Source organism: Triticum aestivum, chromosome 5D, assembly GCF_018294505.1.
Source record: "Triticum aestivum cultivar Chinese Spring chromosome 5D, IWGSC CS RefSeq v2.1, whole genome shotgun sequence".
NCBI lineage: Eukaryota > Viridiplantae > Streptophyta > Magnoliopsida > Poales > Poaceae > Triticum > Triticum aestivum.
Genome location: NC_057808.1, coordinates 488848289 through 488871549, shown reverse-complemented (window position 1 = coordinate 488871549; position 23261 = coordinate 488848289). Strand labels below are relative to the sequence as shown.

Genomic DNA, 23261 nt, shown 5'->3' with positions numbered 1-23261 from the left:
TGCTACCTCTGCAGAGTGTATAATCTATCGATAGCCGAGTCCACGGTCACGGACACCTCGTACTAGGTCCCACCATGAGTCAACGTTTAATAAAAATTGCACACTAAGCTATGAACTTTGCATTGTCAATGGATGGCAGAAAGGCCATCGAGGTATTTGGGACCAAATGATGGTCGTGGTTGTGATCGCCGTAAGGATCACGAGTTGTTCTTGAGAAAGACCACTATGGTGGTGTGTTTGTGGTCCAGAGATGATCACAGTTGGTAAGCTGTCCTGAGGGACGTTCGGGCTTGATCACAGCATGTTGACATATAATGTTGCATTATTAATAATTGGTTAAATATCATGATATTGTTTGTCATTATGATTATGCTTGTTGTGAGCTTGCAAGTACATTCAATGTACTGACCTGGCGTGTCATGCCAGATTTCAGGAAAGTCTCGTTGGAAAGGAGCGCTGTTCGAGTCTAGATCGTGTCCACATCAGTGTCCCTGTGATATGGAGCTTCCGCTACGACGTTATTCCGCTGCCACGTAGTTGTTCGAGTCGAGGCCCCTTTATGTTCACTAAATAATGTACATATTGTTCCGCCGCACCGAGTGTGCCGCTTGGCCTCGACCACTGTTGTAATATGAACTCTGTTCCGCTAGCATCAATAAAGCGGTTGTTTTCTGTACCAATATGTTGTGTGTTGCCAGAAGACATGATCTCTGGGCTGGCAATGCAGGGTAAACCGGTCGCTCTGAGCCGGGGTGCCACAACGGTTGGTATCAGAGCCGCGCTGACTGTAGGCCACGCTAGACTACGACGTGTTAACTGGACGCTAGACACGAGTAAATGTGAGTGTCGGTAGCAGTTATAGCTGGTTGTTGCATTGTAGTCATTTGATTATTATTTTTATGCTAACCTGTTAATGGTTGTGAGTGTAGATGGCTCCGGTGCCGTATCCGTGCCAGTTGCAGTTGATGCCGTACACGTCACCGCACCTTCTCCGCAACGTGTGGCGTCGGCTGTACCCTCACGGAGACGAACCAGTCTACCGTGTGTACCGGGAGCGTCTAGCAGACTCAGTGTATGAGTATCACGCAGTGGTTACTCTGCGCACCAGTTCCGATTCCGGCTCTTACACTCGCACTTCTCGGAGCGGTTACGCCTCCACCGCTTCTCAGGCTGTCCAGTTTGCCGCATTTGAGGTCCTTGTCGAGCTTCGTTATACCGAGGTTCAAATGCAGCATCACCCAGGATTCTATTACTACCCATCTCTGCACGACAACGGTCGTGTCCGTTTTCCTCTCGTTAACCCGGAGTCTGATAGTGTTGCTAGCCATCTTGCTCGCTATATCACTGCTAGCTATCTGATGATCCACGAGCTGGCTCGAGAGCTGACTCGTGCCCGTACTGCTTTAGCCGCTACCTTGGTCACTACTAGATCCACCACTACTCCATCCTCACTGGGATTTACCCCTTATGTCCCAGTTAGCTCTAGCTCCCCTATTTCGCCGGTTACTCCCCCGAGTAGCACAGGCGTTCCGGCCGTGAACCCTCTCAGTACTCCTGCCGAGTGGGTCTCACTTCTTGCTACTCCTGCAGCCCCGATGCTTCATCCTACCCCTGCCCCTGAGGGAGAGCCCTCGAGGCAGCGTCGTCGTGTTACCTTTAACCCGGAGGTTTCCGTTAACCACGTCAGTTCGGGATCTGAGACCGCTTCAGGGGAGGACACCGCAGCACCAGCAGAGCAGTAGTGTCTTTGAGTATTCGCAGTCGTCTAGATGGTGTACGGATGTAGTTGTACGAGTCATGATGCTTCATGTATGAGAGTAGTGGAACCAGTCAGGTTGTTAAATTTTCATGTATGAGTCTATGTATAATTATGATGGGACTTTAATCGCCGTATTCTCTTCGCTCTTTTGTCTTTTTCGAGAATTGTTGCTGGCTTTTCCCCAATTTTATTCTTGGATGTCTCTCATCTCGATTTCGTTGCCTTGGGAAAAATACTCAATAGGATGACGCGGGGAGGCGGCAGTAGCAACGTTCGTGAGGGAACTCCTGTTCGTCGTTCCGCACGACAGGTAGGATATTCTCCCGAGCCGTACGTTCAGCCACCACCTCCTCCGCCTGATCCTCCCTCCACCGAGCAAGTTCTGCGTATGTTTGAAGAAAAAAGGAACAATGATCTGATTGAAATATTGAGAAGTGTGCAAGCTATAGTTGGACAAAATGGAAATCAGAATGGTCATCACTCAAAGCTGTCAGATTTTCAGAGGACCAATCCACCCAATTTCAGTCAGGTTGTTGACCCATTGGATGCAGACGATTGGTTGCGCACCATGGAGAAAAAGCTTGAGATCGCCCGTACTGAAGGAACCATGAATAAAGTCCCATTTGCAACCCATTACCTTGAAGGCGCAGCTGCCATATGGTGGGAAAATACAAAAGCCATGTGGCCGATTGATGAGGAAGTCACCTGGGAAAAATTCAAGGATAAGTTCCGCAAATATCACATCCCTACTGGAGTTATGAAGGCCAAGCAGCATGAATTTCTCGCGCTTGTCCAAGGAAATCAATCTGTGGCTGAGTATCTGCAAAAATTCAATCATCTGGCCCGTTACTCTCTGTATGACGTAGCCACCGAAGAAAGGAAGATGGACAGATTTCTTGGAGGTTTAAATCCGCAACTTCGGTGTGCTCTCAGTATGTTTGATTTCACGGATTTCCAAACTCTGGTAGACAAGGCATTCATTGCTGAACGGGAACACAAGCTTATATCAGATAATAGGCCTGTTAACGACAACAAGCGCAAGTTTGAGCCAAAGAAGGATGGGCAACCTATGCAAAAGGCTCGTACCTGGCAGCAGACTCAGGTGGAATACCGGCCAAATTGGCAGCAGAATGTTAACAAGACCACCACTCAAGTCAAGAATGTTGGGCCAATCCAATGCATGAGGAGCGGCAGCGCAATAATTCTTGTTTCACTTGCGGGCAGCCCGGACATTATGCCAAACAGTGCCCCAAGAACCACAAGGTGAATGCGCTGAGCAGGCCACAAGTCAACTTTATGGAGTCAGGGCCAACCCAGCAAAACTTCACTGGGCACGTGAATCATATCTCCGCCGATGAATCCCAAGAGAAGCCAGAAGTCGTCATTGGTATGTTTTCTGTTAATGACATACCTGCAGTAATTTTATTTGACTCTGGGGCTTCCCATTCTTTTATTTCTCGGAGTTTTGCCGCCCAAAACAATTTTCCTTGCACAATTTTGGGCAAAAATATGCTGGTACAAACCCCGGGATCTATAATCAAGAGCAATCTAGTCTGCCGTGATCTGGAGATCAATATCAACGGGGTCCACTTTCCAACATCTCTGATAATCATTGAGTCTGAACAGTTGGATATTATATTGGGAATGAATTGGCTGACCAAATATCAAGTTTGTATAAACTGCGCAACCCGAGAAGTCAATTTAACCAGTCTGAATGGGCAGCTCACCAAATTCTATGCTCGCAAGCATATACCCAAGCCAGAACTAGTGTGCACTGCTGTGGTCGAATTGGAATTTATTCCTGTGGTCAGTGAGTACCCTGATGTGTTTCCAGAAGAACTGCCAGGCATGCCACCAGATCGGGAACTGGAATTTGCCATAGATCTTGTGCCCGGAACCGCACCATTATACAAGAAGTATTACCGGATGCCCTCATCAGAATTAGTGGAACTAAAGAAACAGCTTGACGAATTACTCCGGAAAGGTTATATTCGTCCCAGCTCTTCACCGTGGGGGTCACCTGCAATCTTCGTGGGTAAAAAGGATGGCAGTCTCCGTATGTGCATAGATTATCGCCAGCTGAATGAGGTCACCATCAAAAATAAATACCCACTGCCAAGGATTGATGATCTGTTCGATCAGCTCAGTGGGGCTAAAGTATTCTCAAAAATCGATTTACGGACCGGGTATCATCAGCTCAAGATTAAAAGGGAAGATATTCCTAAGACCGCATTCACTACACGATACGGTCTTTACGAATATACTGTGATGTCCTTTGGTCTCACCAATGCCCCTGCCTTCTTCATGCATATGATGAACAAGGTGTTCATGGACTTCCTCGACAAATTTGTGGTAGTCTTTATCGACGACATCCTCATTTACTCCAAGAGTGAAGAAGAGCATAAGGATCACCTCCGGGCAGTGCTACAACGGCTCCGCAACCATCAGCTATACGCCAAGTTCAGTAAGTGCGAATTTTGGCTCAAGCAAGTTGGGTTTCTCGGGCATGTACTATCCGCCGAAGGCATAGCCGTGGACCCGAGCAAAGTAAAGGATGTGCTCGATTGGGTACCGCCCACGACTGTAACACAGATCCGGAGTTTCCTTGGATTAGCTGGATACTATCGTCGTTTCATTGAAGGGTTTTCCAAAATTGCTAAACCTATGACGGAACTGCTCAAAAAGGATACAAAGTTTGAGTGGACCAAGGACTGTGAGAAGAGTTTTTATGAGCTAAAGACGCGTCTGACAACCGCACCCGTATTGACTCTTCCAGACATTTATCGCAGCTTCGACGTGTACTGCGATGCCTCCAGACAAGGTATTGGTTGTGTATTGATGCAAGACGGCAAGGTAGTAGCCTATGCATCACGACAACTACGACCACATGAGGGAAATTATCCTACTCATGATTTGGAATTGGCTGCAGTGGTTCATGCATTAAAAATTTGGAGACACTATCTCATTGGAAAAAGGTGCCAAATTTTTACCGACCACAAAAGCCTCAAGTACATCTTCACTCAGCCAGATTTAAATCTCCGTCAGCGAAGATGGTTAGAGTTGGTCAAGGATTATGACCTTGGAATAAATTACCATCCAGGCAAGGCCAACGTCGTTGCCGATGCGCTCAGTCGAAAGCCCGTCAGCTTAAATGTCATGTTAAAATCATTGCCTACCGAACTTCAGGAGGAGATCGCTCAGCTCAACTTGGTCATCGTGGATGCTGGCCTCACTAATATTTTGGAAGTTACCCCCACACTTGAGATGGAAATCCGCAAGGCCCAGCCAGATGACGCCAAGCTACAAAAACATGCAAGGCAGCCCCCAGATTTCTTCAAGGACAACTTCGGTACCCTCCGATTCCGTGGACGAATTTGTGTACCAAATCAACCGGACTTGAAGAGGAAAATCTTGTCAGAAGCACACGAATCCTCGTATTCCATTCATCCGGGAAGTACGAAAATGTATGAAGACCTTAAACAAATATTCTGGTGGAATGGGATGAAGAAAGACATTGCCTATTTTGTAGCCTGTTGCGACATATGCAACAAGGTGAAAGCAGAGCATCAGAAGCCAGCCGGACTTCTCCAACCACTGCCAGTTTCACAATGGAAATGGGATGATGTTTGCATGGACTTCATCACCGGATTGCCTAGGACTCAGCGAGGCAAAGACGCAATCTGGGTTATAGTGGACACCCTAACCAAGGTTGCTCATTTCATCCCGGTCAGCACCAGATACAGAGCAAATGAACTGGCGCAACTGTATGTATCCAGAATCGTCAGTCTGCATGGGGTACCCCGGACTATCACTTCCGACCGAGGTTCTTTGTTTACCTCCGCTTTCTGGTCCCGCCTCCATCAAGCCTTGGGGACAGCACTAAAATATAGTACTGCTTATCACCCCCAGACGGACGGTCAGACAGAGCGAGTAAATCAAATACTCGAAGATATGTTGCGAGCCTGTGTGCTAGCCAACGGGGCGAACTGGGAAGATTGCTTGCCATACGCCGAGTTCTCGTATAACAACAGTTTCCAGACCAGTCTAAAGATGTCACCCTATGAAGCTCTATATGGTCGTAAGTGCCGCACTCCTCTAAATTGGTCTCAAGCTGGAGATAGCCATATCTTCGGAACCGATCTCATGATGGAAGCCGAGAAACAAGTCAGGGAAATCAGAGACCGACTGCAATTGGCCAAATCCCGTCAGAAGAGTTATTATGATGCAAAGCACCGGCAGGTCAGTTTTGAACCCGGAGAACATGTGTACCTCCGAGTCACTCCTATGAAAGGAGTTAAGCGATTTCAGACTCGTGGAAAGCTGGCACCCAGATTCATTGGTCCATTCTCAATTATGTCTCGAGTGGGTACGGTTGCATACCAACTGGAACTACCCCCGGAGTTGTCAGAAATACACAATGTGTTCCATGTTTCGCAATTGAGACGATGCATATCCCCGCCTGAGAAAAGGACTGCAATGGCTGAGATAGAATTGGCAAAGGATTTAACTTATGAAGAAAGACCGTCCAAAATTTTGGATCAAGTGGAAAGGGTCACTCGCAGCAAAGTCAGAAAATTTTTCAAAGTTCAGTGGGAGCATCACACCGAGTCAGAAGCAACTTGGGAGCAGGAAGAGTTCCTTAAGAGTCAGTATCCAGAGTGGTTTTCCCAAGCAACCGAATCTCGAGGACGAGATTCATTCTAAGTGGGGGAGGTTTGTGACAGCCTGGTTTTTGCCCTTTCTTATTTGCTTGAAATTTCATTTGAAAGTTTTTGAAACTTGGAGTTTCTGAATCTTTTCATTTGGACTTAAACACTTGGGCATCCTTGGCTTTCACCCAAGTGTTCACTTCTCTCCCAAACCATCACTTCACTTCTGATCCACCACAAAATAACCTTTGGAATATTTTTCTTAAATGAAAAATATTCATTTTCTCTCAAAAACCCTAAGCCAGATCTGTTTGCTTCAAGGCAACCCTAATTTTTATGGCTCAGAAAATTCTAAGATAATTCACAAATATTCTAGGGACCCTAGGGCACCTCCCTGAGCAAAAATATTTCATCACTTTTTGGAATATTTTTGCTACAGAAAATCTTTTCTGTTCTGGACAGAAATGGTGGTTTCTACAGCAACTACCATTTTACTTGCTCCATTTGACCTGAACTTTCTTGTGCATCTTTACCTTAGTAACTTATAACTAGCCTCCAAAGCACAGCCCCAAACTCCCAGCCATTTGACCACAGTAACATCACAAAGTTACTGACCAGAAACTTACCTGGCTTGTAAAATCTTCTCTACTGCACCTGGATCCAAACCAAACCGTGGTAAACTTCAAAACTACCACGAACAACATGCCAGACATGATTTTTGGACGAAGGCTGGCCTGAGGAGAGAGTTCGCGCGGTGACCACGCGTGTCCACGATGCCAGGCATGCGTGTCGACGCGCTCTGGGTGACGCCGAGCGCTCTGTTCGAGCGTGCTCGCTTCCCCCGCCTGCCCAACCATGCCAAACCCCGCCACCATCATCGTCTCGACGTCCTTAACTCCTCCCTGGCACTCGCCGACGCCGGAGCTCGCCGCAGCGAGCACGGGCAAGGTCCGGCCAGCCCAACAGTGCGGAGCGCACTGTGCTCGTCGCCATCCCCTTGATCCTGTGCTCGTCTCCGCTCGCCCACAGTGGCCGCGTGACCTCCGTCGCCTTCTCCCCCTCTCACTGACGCCGCTCGTCGCCGGGCGCCGTGGACAGGTGTCCACCGGCGGAGCCCGAAGCACCCTCGCCGCTCGCCTATAAATAGAGCCACCCCCAGCCTCCTCGAGCACCATCCAGCACTCACACACACCCCACGATCGAGTAGGAAGCCGTAGCCCGGCCGGGCAGGCCTCGGGCCGCCGTCCCCGAGCTCGAGCTCGCCGGCGATCCCCTCTGGTCGCCGCGGTAGCTCCAGCCCCTCCCAGGCCTGGGCGACCCCTCCAAGGCCTCCGCCTCTCTCCGGTGAGGCCATCTCGCCCACTTGGAGCCTCTGGAGTGACCTCTGCTCGCCGTCTTCCTCAACTCCGGCGACCTCCATGTTCTGCCTCCGCTTGCGAGCTAGTTTCCGACGCCGTCCGACCACCCCTAGCCACGCTACGGGTACGGGCAGGTGCGCCATCGTCCCCTCTCTCAATCCCTCCCTCTCGTTTGGGCCAAGGAGCCCTCGTCGCCGGCGAGAGCTCCGGCGAAGCCGCGGCCCTCTCTGTTTCTCTCTCCCTCTTCCCCCACCTGACTAGCGGGGCCCGCTAGTCAGCCACTCAGTACACGCGCGAAGCGGTACGAGTGGTGGCGCCCCTGGGCTTTACGCCTTCGACGTCACCCCCCAGCTGTTTCTTTTTATTCAAATTCATTTATATTCCAGAGAGCTTCAAACAATTTTAACTTTTTAACCATAAGTCCAAATGAGATGATTCTTTTTGCATTGTGTTCTTTGAAAGGAAATCTAACAGCTCACCAAAGATGAGATTTTTCTGAGCTGTTTAGAATTTCTGGTGAATTTCAGAAGTGTTCTTGATATTCTCTTTTTGTGTTTAAAATTATTTTCAGAAGGTGAGGCTTGTCTTGAGGATCACCAGGAGGCTTGTGAACCTCATCTGCACTAAGGCAAGCCACAGCAACATTTTTATGATGCCATTTCAATATTTGTGATTTTCTCACTTAAATGAAATGATTAACCCATGCATTTAAATAATTATTGAATTATTTGTATTCTGTTAAGTATTGGTCAGTTGTTATGCTTGATTTACAGAATAGTTGAAACTAGTTTAAGTGGGTAAAGCAAGTTAAAATTTATTTGAGGTGATGTTAGAAATAATTTTGTTATGCATGTTAGTAATTATTTAAAGCTTTGTGTTTGCATTCTTAAATTGATAAAAATTTGTTAGAAAATATTCTGTTAAATACTTGTTTAATCATATTACTTGTCTTACAGAATGTTTGAACCCAACTTAGTGATAAAGAAATTAAGAGTTGTTGATAATGATATCTTTTGGTCAAGCATATGAAAAATTTATCGGAGTTACTTTCTTGCGTAGGAAATTAATAAAACTTGTTGCAAAATATTTTGGTTAAGTTGTGAGTCATTTTGAGCAAGTAGAGTAATATGAGTTGTTGACGTTTATGCTTGGTGTGCATATGGATGACGTCGGTCATTTTTATCAATATGTGATGCATGTGTTGTTTTGCATTTCATGGCATGCTATGACACCGGTCATTTTTAGTTTAAAGTTAATCCTGAATATAACTCAACTTGAATATACCGTTGACTGGGTCATGGTGCCGCTGAATCGAGTTTCTTTCCAGTGCAACCACATTTGCCTTGTGGGAAGGCCTTGATTCGGTCCATTGACACGGCCTCTGGTCGGTGCCTCCATCTAGGGAAGATTATGTCGTGTTTGCCCTGGCCCGGTAAGCACACATAATCTTGTGTGCTCGTTGATGAGATTATGGTACCGAGTCCCCGAGTGGGAGTGTTTTGACCACGACGGTGGTCGGGGTGTCTTTGGTAGACACGGGGCCACCCAGGACCAGCCCGTTGGGGATTTGGGTCGGAGTGGCCGGGAGAGTGCTGTGGCAATGGAGGGGTTTTGTCGGAATGCCGTTGGTCCACCCGAATGGGAATGCGAGGCCATGGGTTCCGTGGTGTGGGTACAGTGTGCTACCTCTGCAGAGTGTATAATCTATCGATAGCCGAGTCCACGGTCACGGACACCTCGTACTAGGTCCCACCATGAGTCAACGTTTAATAAAAATTGCACACTAAGCTATGAACTTTGCATTGTCAATGGATGGCAGAAAGGCCATCGAGGTATTTGGGACCAAATGATGGTCGTGGTTGTGATCGCCGTAAGGATCACGAGTTGTTCTTGAGAAAGACCACTATGGTGGTGTGTTTGTGGTCCAGAGATGATCACAGTTGGTAAGCTGTCCTGAGGGACGTTCGGGCTTGATCACAGCATGTTGACATATAATGTTGCATTATTAATAATTGGTTAAATATCATGATATTGTTTGTCATTATGATTATGCTTGTTGTGAGCTTGCAAGTACATTCAATGTACTGACCTGGCGTGTCATGCCAGATTTCAGGAAAGTCTCGTTGGAAAGGAGCGCTGTTCGAGTCTAGATCGTGTCCACATCAGTGTCCATGTGATATGGAGCTTCCGCTACGACGTTATTCCGCTGCCACGTAGTTGTTCGAGTCAAGGCCCCTTTATGTTCACTAAATAATGTACATATTGTTCCGCCGCACCGAGTGTGCCGCTTGGCCTCGACCACTGTTGTAATATGAACTCTGTTCCGCTAGCATCAATAAAGCGGTTGTTTTCTGTACCAATATGTTGTGTGTTGCCAGAAGACATGATCTCTGGGCTGGCAATGCAGGGTAAACCGGTCGCTCTGAGCCGGGGTGCCACAACTTCGAATGAAGGTATGAACAACAAGTGTATGTATTTATCCATAGGGATATATTCGGTGATAGGGAATTGCAAAAAAGACAGGAACAAAGTCTCGAGAGAATATCGTAGAGTATTTTTGGAATCTTCTGGTGCAGCAGGCGATCATCTGTAATAAGGGGCTCTCCGGGTGGATGTGATCACGAGATCCTAATGTTAGAGTTAGTAATTTCATTTTAACCCGAATAGAAGAGAGATTAGAGTCTCAGACTATAGACGAGGAATAAAAGATCATAATACCATCCAATGGCGACGTGGGCCCGTAAGCCACACAACCATGTTAGTAAAGTTGTGCAATGTCTAGACTCGACTTCGGCCAAGGAGTATGAAAGGGGGATTCCTACAGGCAGTCGGCTCTGATACCAACTTGTGACGCCCCCGATTCAATCGTACACTAATCATACACGCAAACGTGTACGATCAAGATCAGGGACTCACGGGAAGATATCACAACACAACTCTAAAAATAAAATAAGTCATACAAGCATCATAATACAAGCCAGGGGCCTCGAGGGCTCGAATACAAGTGCTCGATCATAGACGAGTCAGCGGAAGCAACAATATCTGAGTACAGACATAAGTTAAACAAGTTTGCCTTAAGAAGGCTAGCACAAACTGGGGTACAGATCGAAAGAGACGCATGCCTCCTGCCTGGGATCCTCCTAACTACTCCTGGTCGTCGTCAGCGGGCTGCACGTAGTAGTAGGCACCTCCGGTGTAGGAGTCATCGTCGATAGTGGCATCTGGCTCCTGGGCTCCAGCATCTGGTTGCGACAACCAGGAAGAAAGGAAAGGGGGAAAAGGGGGGGAGCAACCGTGAGTACTCATCCAAAGTACTCGCAAGCAAGGATCTACACTACATATGCATGGGTATCTGTGTAAAGGGGCTATATCGGTGGACTGAACTGCAGAATGCCAGAATAAGAGGGGGATAGCTAATCCCGTCGAAGACTACGCTTCTGGCAGCCTCCATCTTGCAGCATGTAGAAGAGAGTAGATTGAAGTTCACCAAGTAGCATCGTATAGCATACTCCTACCCGGCGATCCTCTCCTCGTCGCCCTGTTAGAGAGCGACCACCGGGTTATATCTGGCACTTGGAAGGGTGTGTTTTATTAAGTATCCCGTTCTAGTTGTCATAAGGTCAAGGTACAACTCCGGGTCATCCTTTTACCGAGGGATACGGCTATTCGAATAGATAAACTTCCCTGCAGGGGTGCACCACATAACCCAACACACTTGATCCCATTTGGCCGGACACACTTTCCTGGGTCATGCCCGGCCTCGGAAGATCAACACGTCGCAGCCCCACCTAGGCACAACAGAGAGGTCAGCACGCCGGTCTAAATCCTATGGCGCAGGGGTCTGGGCCCATCGCCCATTGCACACCTACACGTTGCGTGGGCGGCCAGAAGCAGAACTAGCCTAGCAGGCGTTCCAGTCCAATCCGGCGCGCGCCGCTCAGTCGCTGACATCACGAAGGCTTTGGCTGATACCACGACGCCGAGTGCCCATAACTGTTCCCGCGTAGTTGGTTAGTGCGTATAGGCCAGTGGCCAGACCCAGATCAAATACCAAGATCTCGTTAAGCGTGTTATTATGAAGTAACCACGAACGCCGACCAGGGCCAGGCCCACCTCTCGCCTAGGTGGTCTCAACCTGCCATGTCGCTCCGCCACAAAGATCCACTCGCGGGTACTCCAAGAGCCGACCCAACTTTACTCACCACAGGTATCATGTAAAGTATATAAGTATATACCCATGATCACCTCCCGAGTGATCACGGCCCGATAGTATAGCAAGGCAGACGGAAAAGAATGTAGGGCCACAAATGGAATACTAGCATCCTATACTAAGCATGTAGGATTGTAGGTAAAGGTAACAACAGTAGTAGCAAGGACAGACTATGCAGCAGAATAGGATTAACGGAAAGCAGTAACATGCTATACTACTCTAATGCAAGCAGTAGAGAGTAGAATAGGCGATATCTGGTGATCAAGGGAGGGGGGCTTGCCTGATTGCTCTGGCAAGAAGGAGGGGTCGTCAACACCGTAGTCGTACTGGGTAGCAGCGGCGTCGGTCTCGGAGTCTAGCGAGAGAAGAGGGGGAAGAAACAATAAATATAATGCAAACATATGCATGACGATGCATGACATGACAATGAGCGTTGCTAGGGGTGCCCAATCGCGGTAATAGGTGATACCGGCGAAGGGGCAAACACCCGGGAAAGTATTCCCGGTGTTTCACGTTTCCGGACAGATGAACCGGAGGGGGAAAGTTGCGAGTTTGATATGTTGGGGATGTGTGGCGGACGAACGGGCTGCGTAGCCGGATTCGTCTCGTCGTTCTGAGCAACTTTCATGTAGAAAGTATTTTCATCTGAGCTACGGTTTATTTTATATGATTTTCTAAAGTTTTAAATCATTTTTAGAATTTATTTAATTAATTTAATTCAACATTATCCAGAATAGTGCACGCTGACGTCATCATGACGTCAGCAGTCAACAGAGGTGTTGACTGGTCAAACTTACGTGTGGGTCCAGTGGGACCCACCTGTCATACTCTGTTTAGGTTAATTAGGGTTTAGTTAAACTAATTACTATTTAATTAAACTAACAAGTTAATCAGATTAATTAAATAGGTTTAATTAACTTAATTAATTCACTAATTAATTATAAATTTTATTAATTCATTTTTATTTTAAAACGTTCTGGGGCTTGGCCCACCAGTCATTGTCACAGGGGGGCGGGGCCCAGCTGTCATAGGGCCAGCGGGCCTTAACGGGCACGATGCTAACGGGCGGTGGTGCGGGCGCCCAAACGGACGGGTGCGCGAGGGGCACTGAGCAGGCCCGACGCACGCCGGAGCCGGCGCCGGCCGGAGCCAGGGGAGCTGGCGGAGGGGGGATGGCCGCGGCGGCGGAGGTGGCTGCGGCAGGGAGCAGCAGGGCGGTGGCGCGCCGATGGCGGGATGCACGGCGCGGCGCGGCGGGTGGCCTCCGGCAAGCAGTGACGAGGGGCGCGCGTGCGTGCGGTTTGGAGGGCCGCGGCGGCATGGCGAGGTGGGCGCGTCGCGGGTGTAGTGATGCAAAGCAGCATCATCCGGTGCGGGAGTAGCAGCAGCAAGCACGCGGGCAGGGGCGCGGCCGGGAGCGGCGGCGGCCGTGGCGGTGCAGCGCGGTGTTGGCGGTGGCCGAACGCGGCCACGGCGGGGGCGCGCGCAGACGAGGCGGGGTGAGGCCAGCACGGGCCGGCAGGAGCCGCGAGCGGCACCGGGCGCGGCCCCGAGTGGGCGGGCGCGCGGTAGGACTGCAGGAGGGGGGCACGTGGCGCTCACCGCGGGGGTGCGTTGCGCGGCACGGGTTCGAGCGCGTGCGCGGGGAAGGAAGACAGGAGGATCGGGGTCGCTCACAGGGGTCGTAGGGTTCGTGGCAACGGGGCGTGAGGAGGAGGACGGAGACGGCGTGACGGAGAGGAAGCAGGCCGGTGAGAAGGAGGAGGCAGTCTGGCTGGGAAGCTCCGGGCGCCGGCGTCGGCGTCGGGGGTGGAGGGGCGATGCGATCGGGCTCCTCCCGATCCAGATCCAATCGAGGGGGGTGGGGGAGCGAGTGGGGCGACTGGGGAGAACGGTTAGGGTTTCGGTGGTGGCTCAGGGGGGTTATAGGGGGCTCCTGGGCCGGCCTGGTTGGCCCGATGGCTAGCTAGGCCGAGGCCCAGCGAGGGGGGGTTCTTTTGTCTTTATTTTACTTTTGTTTGATTTTTCTCTTCTGTTTTCTGTTTTACTTTAGTTCCTCTTTTATTTTAGTTTTATAAACTATAAAAGTAGTCCCTAATTTAGTGTTAATAAATAGGCTACTGCCACATAAGTTTGGGCAACTAAATAAGATAGTTTAATATTTTTATTTTTTTTGTAAAAGGCATTCAATTAATTGTTTTTGCTACTGTTTAAAATATTTTAGAGTATTTAAACCATTTCTAAAAGTGTGGTTTCTCGATCATACTTACCTATGCAATATTTGGCTCACGCCGAACATTTTAGTTTTAATATTTGAAAACTTTTATTGTTTGCTTGATTTTGAATTTGAATTCAAATTGGTTTCGAACTAACGCAAGATTAGCAACAGTAATCAAGGTGACGTGGCATCATTAGCAGAGGGTTACTGTAGCTTAATTATCCGGGCGTCACATAAACTTACTTAATATTGTGGATAATATTATTTTTTATGAACTTAGTCAAACTTTTCATATAAACTTAGTAATGTGACCTAAAAGAAATCCAAATAGAACCTACAATTGGGGACAGAGGGGATATCATTTTTACTATTATAGGCATATTACAAGCAAGTAGTATAGTCAAAGTCCTGCATTGGAAAATGTGAATAGTCAAGTGCGTTTTATATTTTTAGAAAGATGGCCAAATTTGCTATTTTCTAAGGTGACTAAAGAATTGAAGTTTTTTTTTGCAGGAAAACTTTCGATCTATTCATCTTCAATCATGGCACTACAACGAACACCAGAAATAATAAAAATTACAACCAGATCAGTAGACCACCTAGCGACGACTACAACCACTGAAGTGAGCAGAAGGCGCCCCACCGTCATCGCCCTCACCCGCCGGAGCCGGCCAAAACTTGTTGTAGTAGACAGTCGGGAAGTCATCGTGGTAAGGCCCTATAGGACCAGCGCACCAGTACAGCAATCCCCGCAGTTGAAGAGTAGTGTAGAACGGAGGGATCCAACCTGAAGACACACGAGCATAGATGAACTACGACCTGATCCGAGAAAGTCCACCAAGGGCAGATCCGCTGCGGACACATCTCCACACGCCCACCGACGATGCTAGATGCACCACCGTGACGGCGCCTAGACGGGGAGAACCTTATTCCATCTTCTCGGAGCCGCCGCCGTCTCGACTTTCTGAGTAGGACAGAAACCCTAACAAAACTCAAAAAAACATGGAAGGCGGGCCGACGGCAGCGCCGGCGGAAGGCAGAAGAACCCTAGGCCTTTTTTTGAAGGAGGAGGCGGCTGCGACGTTTATCGGTCAACCAAATTACACATTGTAAAACCTAGAGTTCCATGCAACTTTAGTTGCAGAAATGCATAATTAAGAAAGTTTCATATTGTAAACTGAAAGGAAAGGGTCAAACATTTCGGACTGAAAAAGTGACACGACATGGGAATGGATGGTTAGGAGACCACCTGGCAATCAGATTTTTTTTTTTGCGGGGTAAAATATGTCAGATTAATCGCACAATTATTGGAGTTTGGTTAAAAATATATTTGTTTATTTGTCAGGCGTTTATTTTTTTTCCTTCAGATTTTGTATGCTGCCGACTTTCATAGGCCCGAAAGAAGAGAAACAATGTACCATTCCTCGTCATTAACTTTGATGTACAATAGTTAAAATACACGTAACATATACACGTAGAAATGTTGCATACCTACAATGGGACAACCTCAACCATCAATGGAAACTAACAATACATATGTCGACGTGTATACATAATTAAAAAACCTAAGGCTTACAACGTAAGACATACACTTGAAAAGAACAAATACTCTGTGGTAGCAACACCACAGTGATGTAGCCGTTGCGACATGAAGTGCGCCAAGTATCGACATGGCAAAAGAACTATCATGTGTGCTGAGAGGCGCCTATGCAGACGGAGGCGGCGCCACAAACGGCATAGGCACATTGATGCTCGGGATGGTAGGTATCTGCGGCATTGTCACCTTCGGCACAACAATTGCGGGCATTGGCGGCATGGTCAACTTTGGCACGACAATGGCAGGCATCGGGGGCATCGTCATCTTGGGCATGGAAGGAACAACTGGCATAGGCGGCAGTGTCACCTGCGGCACTGTGGGCATGGTCGGCATAGGTGGCACGGTCGCAGCCGGCACCGTGGGAACAGGCATAGCCGGCATAGGCGGCAGTGCCATCTGCGGCACCGTGGGCACGGTGGGCATAGGTGGCACGGTCATGGCCGGCACTGTGGGCACAACTGCCGGCAAGGTCGGCACCGCTGGGATGCCAGGGACAGGAGCAGCGGTAGGGGCAGCCGGAGGAGTAGTGTCGGCCAAGTTGCGTGCGCCATGGCACGTGTTGCTGGAGAGGAGCGCGCACGCCATGATCGTGGCCAAGAAGCTCGCCATGGAAGCCATAGCTAGCTAGCAAGCTCCTAGCTGGAGTTTATCTGGGATGGCTTACTGTCGTGTATGCAAACTGGGAAGCAACTGCAAGATGTTTTTCCTCTGTTGCGATGGAAGAACCGATGTCAATGCATGGCGGTTTATAGCCCCGGTAATGGCTTGCTTAGATTGGTCGTTGGCCAGACTCGTCGTGGTAGGCAGCACAACTTCTGTGGAACCATGGTTGGTAATCAGAATTGTGTGTACGTTAGTGAGAAAAATGCAGGGATGGCTCAAATTCCCGGTGTTTAGGTGAGGAGCTGGAGCTGGAGCTGGCTCAACTTTCCTTATTCTGTCAAATAAAAATGCTAACGCGGCTCTGGTGATCTTTGGCAAAGTGAATGAACTCGGCTCCACGGCATGCATTTGGATGTGCTTTGCTTCTTTCTTTTTTTTTGTAATCAAGACGATTTGATTACATCCTGACTGATTCTTTTCGGGACCAGTCACCTTTTCAAATTACAAAAACTTAAATTAATAAAATTTAAAAATAAACAAATATAAACATAAATTTTTCTTTGGACGAATGAAATAAGGGTATTGATATTACTTAAAAAAAGAAATAAATTCAAATAAAAATAAATTAAATTGCACAAAAAAACTTGCATACAAATTGCATATAGTTCGACAATGAGGCAAACCAGCGTATATGTAGGTGGAGGACACTTTTCCGCGTGGCAGCTATAGTTCGACATAGCAGCTTGTCTTTGTACATTCTTAGCCCAACCACCCAAGCATGTTTTAGTCCGACCTATCCACCACATACTCTGATGATGGCCGTCAAATTATCTCCTTTTCACGTCCAGATAGATAGTCGGGGGTTGCCAACATGACTCGCAACAAGCTGAGTAAACCAACAAAGAGAACAAACATGACCAAATAAAAAATAATTGCTACATTGAGTAGTTACTCCAAGAATGCGGTGAAAAAACTACAGAAGATCAAATATGCACTGGTTCGATGAGTTCGCCACCCTTAGACGTAGAGCCTGAAATCATTAAAGGCAAGTGTCCTCCACCTACATATACGTTGGTTTGCTTCATTTTCGGCGGTCTTCTAGCCGCAGGAGACAGGATAACCCCAAATCTTTACATAGGGTATTTTTCATCTTTTTTGCTACTGTTATGTAGTCTTGGCAGCGGTGTCTTGGGTACGGAGACGGTGTCCTGTGGAATGATGGTTTCACAACCCATCCCAGATCCCATTTGTGTACCCATCGTCATCATCATCATCTTCTTCAGCGGCCCGGTAATGAAGCAACGGTACACAACCTGTCATACAAGGGGTGCGCCCTCATCCCACGGTGGATTCAACGATATAGGATCTCACCCCTTGTGGTGCGCATCCCACACGGCTATCTAAAATCTTTAAGTTTAGTAAATATTGTGTCTTTCGTGGGTTTGTTACTTGGTGCATGAATTCTTAAAAATGTGAGGATGTTAGCTCCTCGATGTTGTTAAGCAGATGTACAATATTTTGATGGTGTGAACTAATTGTAAAGAAGGCAATTGAATTGTATCTGGTTGTTGTTTTTAGTGCATATCTCCGCATGTTGCTACTTGTCATGTATATCCCGACTATGTTTAATACCGCATCCGCGAAATTCTTTACATATTTCTTTTTATTGTGGGATCGTATGTGCATCTATCATTGTGATTGATACGGTAACGGTGCTATTTCCATAATTTTGTTGTTCAACATATTGTCTCTTTTCTCAATGTTCTAGCCTAATAGTTGGATCCTGCATCTATAATGAAAATTCCCATCATGGCTTTCATAGGCTAGACCTCCTGACATCGGCACGAGGGCATATCTCCTTGAAGGCTTTGCTAGAAGAATGCCGACTTAATTGTATGTGTTTTTTTTTATCTCGTCTTTGTTGTGATTCTGCCATTGTTGTCTTCTCCATGTACTCTGCTTGCAAGTAGATGATATAGCCATGTTGTCTTGTTTCTATTTTAATAAATTTATGGTTATATGCATTCGAGTAGGTAGAGGTCAAAAGTTTTTGACATTCCTTTTGAACAAAACAAACATCTGTCATTTTTGGCCTTAAAAGGCAAAGATCGCATACAAAAACACGATTATGTGCAATGGAACAACCGTCAAAATTCAAGAAACACCAACAATAAAAATATGGTGGCTTAAATAAATTGGTATATGAACAACTGGTACACATCACATACAAATGTAAAGAGTTCTACCACGTGACATATGTGGTAGCAATCCAAACAATTCAAAAAAAAAAGTAAAGAGTTACATGTAAGAAAATATGGAGGCGTAAAGAACATGTAGTCGTGGCCACTCCCGCATCAAGGCCGCCGCACTGAGTCGCCTACACAGACGGAGGTGGCGCCAGGAACGGCATGGGCACGTTCACATTCGGGACAAACGGCATTGGCGGCAGTGTCACCTTTGGTACGACAATAGCGGGCATCGGCGCCATCGTCACCTTGGGCATGGGCGGCAGCACCGCCTTAGGCACGACGACGGAAGGCATGGGCGGCAGCGTCACTTGTGGCACGGTGGGCAGGGTGACCGCCGGCATTGGTGGCAGCAGGGTGACCGTGTCCGTGGGCACGGCAGGCAGGGTCGGCACGGCCGGCAGGCTAGGTACAGCAGCGGTAGGGGCAGCCGCCGGAGTCGTGTCGGCCAAGTGGCGTGCGCCCTGGCACGTGTGCCCGGTGAGTAGGAGCGTGCACGCCATGATCACGGCCAGCAAGCTCGTGTTCGAAGCCATTTCTCAGTGCTAGCTAGTACAAGTTTCTTTGAGACTGGGTAGTGATTGCAAGGCTAGCTGCTCTTGCTTTGTTGTGGGATGCAAAAACATGGCTCAGTAAAAGGCAATATATAGCCTTAGCGAAGTGATCAGAATCAGATCGGTTGTTGGACCAGACTCACATTATCGTGTCCAACATAGCTACGGTTGGGTTGGTAATCGAGATGCCAGCGTGTTAAGCCAAAAGGAAAGTGGATGCGTCTGCATGGCTCGAATTTTCTGTGTTTTGGTGTAGAGCCGGTGGTGCTGCTCTTCTGTCCTGTCCTGCTCGCATATTTTTTTGCCCGTCAGCTCGTGGCCCGTGCGTTTGCTAATTTGCTGCTTAGTGGCGATATTCAGTTTCAGCATGGCTCCGTCGTCTCTGTATCATGCCCCTGCTGTTGTGCTTCTCTACGTCACCCTCTGTTTTCCATTTCAACTGAAGATCCAAATTGCGGTCCATCCATTAGGATTTGATCGCCTCATATAGTTAGCTAGAATTAAAAAGGATTATTCATGTATTTGTGTGGTTAGATCATAACTGAAGTTTTAGATTTGTCCAAAGTCGAACATTATTAAGTATGACCAAGTCTTATATATAGACCATGCCGACATCTACAATACCATTTTTTTTCATTATTAGGACATTATGAAATATTTTTTCATATTATACATATTTGTTATTGTATATCTTCGCAATATTTTTTGAAGATTGCTCAAACTTAAAAATGTTTGACTTAGAACAATCCTACATCTTCAATTATTTTAGAATGAATGCTAAAATACTATGGATATTGATAGTTATAGGTGTAAAATATGGCACTGACAGGGATCCAATGGCATGTCACGGTGTAACATGGCGGTTGGATCAAAATTGGATTGCACAGATTAGGTACTGTAACAAAGTACTGTAGAGGTATATTGTGCAGGGTTCCTGTTCAGTCGAATATTGTAGCCCAATTGTTGTTCGCATGGATCTCCCCGTTGATCCTCATTCAGATGGTAAAACTTGCCCATTGCATGTCATTGCATATATGTCCGTAAAATATACATCACACATATTTTGAAGTTTCCTAATCCCTTGGAGTTTTTTCGCTGCTATAAAGAAGGCAATAGATGGCGGTGGTATGTACCTCTCTTATCTCCTTGTCCAATGTTATAGTTGTCTTTATCAGCTCTTCGTCCACTATGTTATGCGATTCAAATTTAACTCAAACTACCATGTTGCTTCTCTATCCCAATTAGGCTTTATGGGGTTATCTTCGGTGCCCCCACCCATTTTTAAAAAAATATGACTTCTGATATAGATCAATGATCCGGATTGCAACTTACATCTTTACTATATAGTTGAGCTTCATTCCATGGATATGAAATTATATACACTCAACTAAATAACAAAAACACCGCAACACCATCCCCTCTGCGGGCCGCGGCCGCCACGGTGAACACACAGTAATCACGCCAGACCGAATGCCCAACGATCGACAGCATCCTCAGAGTCATCGAGGAGGCTCGAAGGAAGGATATTGACATGGGGAAACCAAGGAACCAATATTCCATCACGTCTTTGCCCCAACTTCATCGGCAATGAAGAACTCAAAAATCCTACGGAACACGAACAAGGACATTTAGATCCGGGGTTGTCCCATCCTCCGCCATCGCAGCGGCCAGTGGAGGCCAAGGGTCCCGCAGTGGCGCCAACGGGTCAAGGGGAAAGCTAGCAACCTCCTCTCTAACAAACCCTAGAGTTGTTGCCGATGGACCAGTGAGGGAGAAGGATTTGGAGAAGAGAGTTCATGTGCTAGGTGAGACGTGATAAGGAGAGAGACAATATTTGCTAATACACTTTGGATGTTACTCCCCCCGTCTGAAAATACATGTTGAAGAAATGGATATCTTTAGTCATATTTTAGTTCTAGATACATTTATTTTTTATCCATTTCTCTGACATGTATTTCCGGCCGGAGTGAGTATAAGAATGTGAACATGTTTTCATTGCAGGTTATTGATGTGATCTTGAAGTTTTTGAACCCTCCTCCAATATAAGAATGATAGAATAGAAATACACCATTAAATACATAGAAATACTGCATATGTATTGGGACGACCCAAAAAAAATCAACCCACACTAACTGACATCTGATACTTGAAATGCAAAACATACATGGCGAACACAAATATTTCACACAAGAGCAGTCGAGTGGTCTAGCACTGGATCGAACATGAAGAACGCGACACCGTCAATGCAACGCCATGCACATGGCACACCTATGCTGATGGAGGTGGCGCCAGGAACGGCATCGGCACGTTGACGGTTGGGATAGAAGGCATCGGCGGCAGTGTCACCTTGGGCATGGAAGGAATGGCGGGCATCGGTGGCACCGTCACCTTAGGCACAACGACGGTGGGCATCGGCGCCATGGTCACCTTGGGCACGACGATGGTGGGCATCGGAGGCATGGTCACCTTGGGCACTAAAGGAACAGCAGGCATAGGAGGCAGTGGCAGTGTCACCTGTGGCACGGTCACCGTGGGCACCATCGGCATAGCTGGCACTGTCACAGCCGGAACCGTTGGCACAGCCGGCATCGGTGGCAGCGTTGGCATGGTAGGCACGGCCGGGAGGCCAGGGACAGCAGCCGCAGTGGGTGGGGCAGCCGCCGGGGTGGTTTCGGCCAAGTGGCGTGCGCCGTGGCACGTGTGGCCGCCGAGGAGCGTGCACGCCATGATCACGGCCAACAAGCTCGCTTTGGAAGCCATTGCTCAGTGCTAGCTAGTAGTTTCTCTGAGCTGGTTTAGCGTCGTGCCTGGGTAGTGATTGCAGCGAGTTGGGATGCAAGGCAATATATAGCCTTAACCAAGTGATTAGATAGGTTTGTTGAACCAGACTCACAATATAGTGGCCAACACAGCTTTCTCTAGTTACGGTTGGTAACGGAAGTGCCAGCGTGTTGACCAAAAGGAAAATGTTTGTTCAATCGATCAGCTGAGGAAGACCGGAAAGTGGATGCATCTGCATGGCCTGAATTTCCTGCGTTTTGGTGTGGAGCTGGTGGCGCTGCTCTGGTGTCCTGCTCCTTGCCACCCTTCTGTTTCAGCGTCCATATTTTGCCCGTGCAGGAATGCTGCCATTTCGAAAGACAAATATATTTTGCCCATGCATTGCTGTAAAATGTTGTCGTCCATGAAATCACAACTATTAAACCTAGTTTTCTACGAGACTAGTTCCCTGATGACTCTACGTCTGCTTTTTTTTTGAGAAACAACGCGCTTTATTTCATATCAGAATGTTTTGGGGAATACAAAGATTCTCCGGAGGACCATTAAGCCACACATGACGGCCAAAATCTAAGGTAGTAGCCATCCTAGCTAAATTGTGTGCTTCACCGTTGCTTTTGCGTTGTTCGTGAACAAAATCACAACTAAGAAACTTCGACTTACTCCTATAAATATCCCGTAAAATCATACCGTACTCGCATCGGTGCACTTGGTTCTGTAGGTCGTTGATGACTCTCAGACAGTCAGATGCTATACGCAGCCTATCGACGACCAAGTCTTCCGCTAGAGTTAGAGCCTCTCTGCATGCATACGCTTCTAGTATCGCTGGCTCAATGACTCCCCGGAAAACAAGTGCTGAAGAGCCCAGAAACTGACCATCTGCACTGCGACAAACAATTCCAACAGCGCCAGTACTTGATGATTTTGCTACAGCCGCATCTACATTCAGTTTGGTCTCCCCAGAACCAGGTGGTATCCACCTTGGCACCGTACTACTTGTAGCTGTCCCAGACTTCATGATTTTATGTTACTTCGGTGGGATTTGTCGAAGCTCTTGCAAGTAGCGCTGGATGAACATGTATGTGGACAGCGTACTTTGATATTCCACTGGTAGAAAATGGGCCTTTAGTCCCGGTTCGCAAAGGCCATTAATCCCGGTTGTGCAACTGGGACTAAATATGCGCGACTAAAGCCCCCCCCCCCTAGTCGCGCCTCTTACGAACCGCGACTAAAGGCCCGTCCACGTGGGCGCCAGGAGTCCGTCGGGGCGGAGGACCTTTAGTCCCGGT

General features: G+C 47.7%; 3 protein-coding genes across 3 annotated transcripts; all 3 read right to left on the bottom strand.

Moving 5' to 3' along the window:
• Positions 1-15595: 15595 nt before the first annotated feature.
• On the bottom strand, positions 15596-16492 carry LOC123125661 (protein app1-like). Its single transcript, XM_044546124.1, has one exon. The coding sequence runs from the start codon at positions 16407-16409 to the stop codon at positions 15900-15902; it is 510 nt and encodes a 169-aa protein (XP_044402059.1). The 5' UTR covers positions 16410-16492; the 3' UTR covers positions 15596-15899.
• A 2055-nt stretch (positions 16493-18547) lies between these two features.
• LOC123125660 (protein PELPK1-like) lies at positions 18548-19244 on the bottom strand. The gene has a single exon (XM_044546123.1). It carries the CDS (start codon positions 19174-19176, stop codon positions 18772-18774), a length of 405 nt encoding a protein of 134 aa, XP_044402058.1. The 5' UTR covers positions 19177-19244; the 3' UTR covers positions 18548-18771.
• A 1961-nt stretch (positions 19245-21205) lies between these two features.
• LOC123125658 (protein app1-like) lies at positions 21206-21997 on the bottom strand. The gene has a single exon (XM_044546122.1). It carries the CDS (start codon positions 21952-21954, stop codon positions 21463-21465), a length of 492 nt encoding a protein of 163 aa, XP_044402057.1. The 5' UTR covers positions 21955-21997; the 3' UTR covers positions 21206-21462.
• Positions 21998-23261: the final 1264 nt, after the last annotated feature.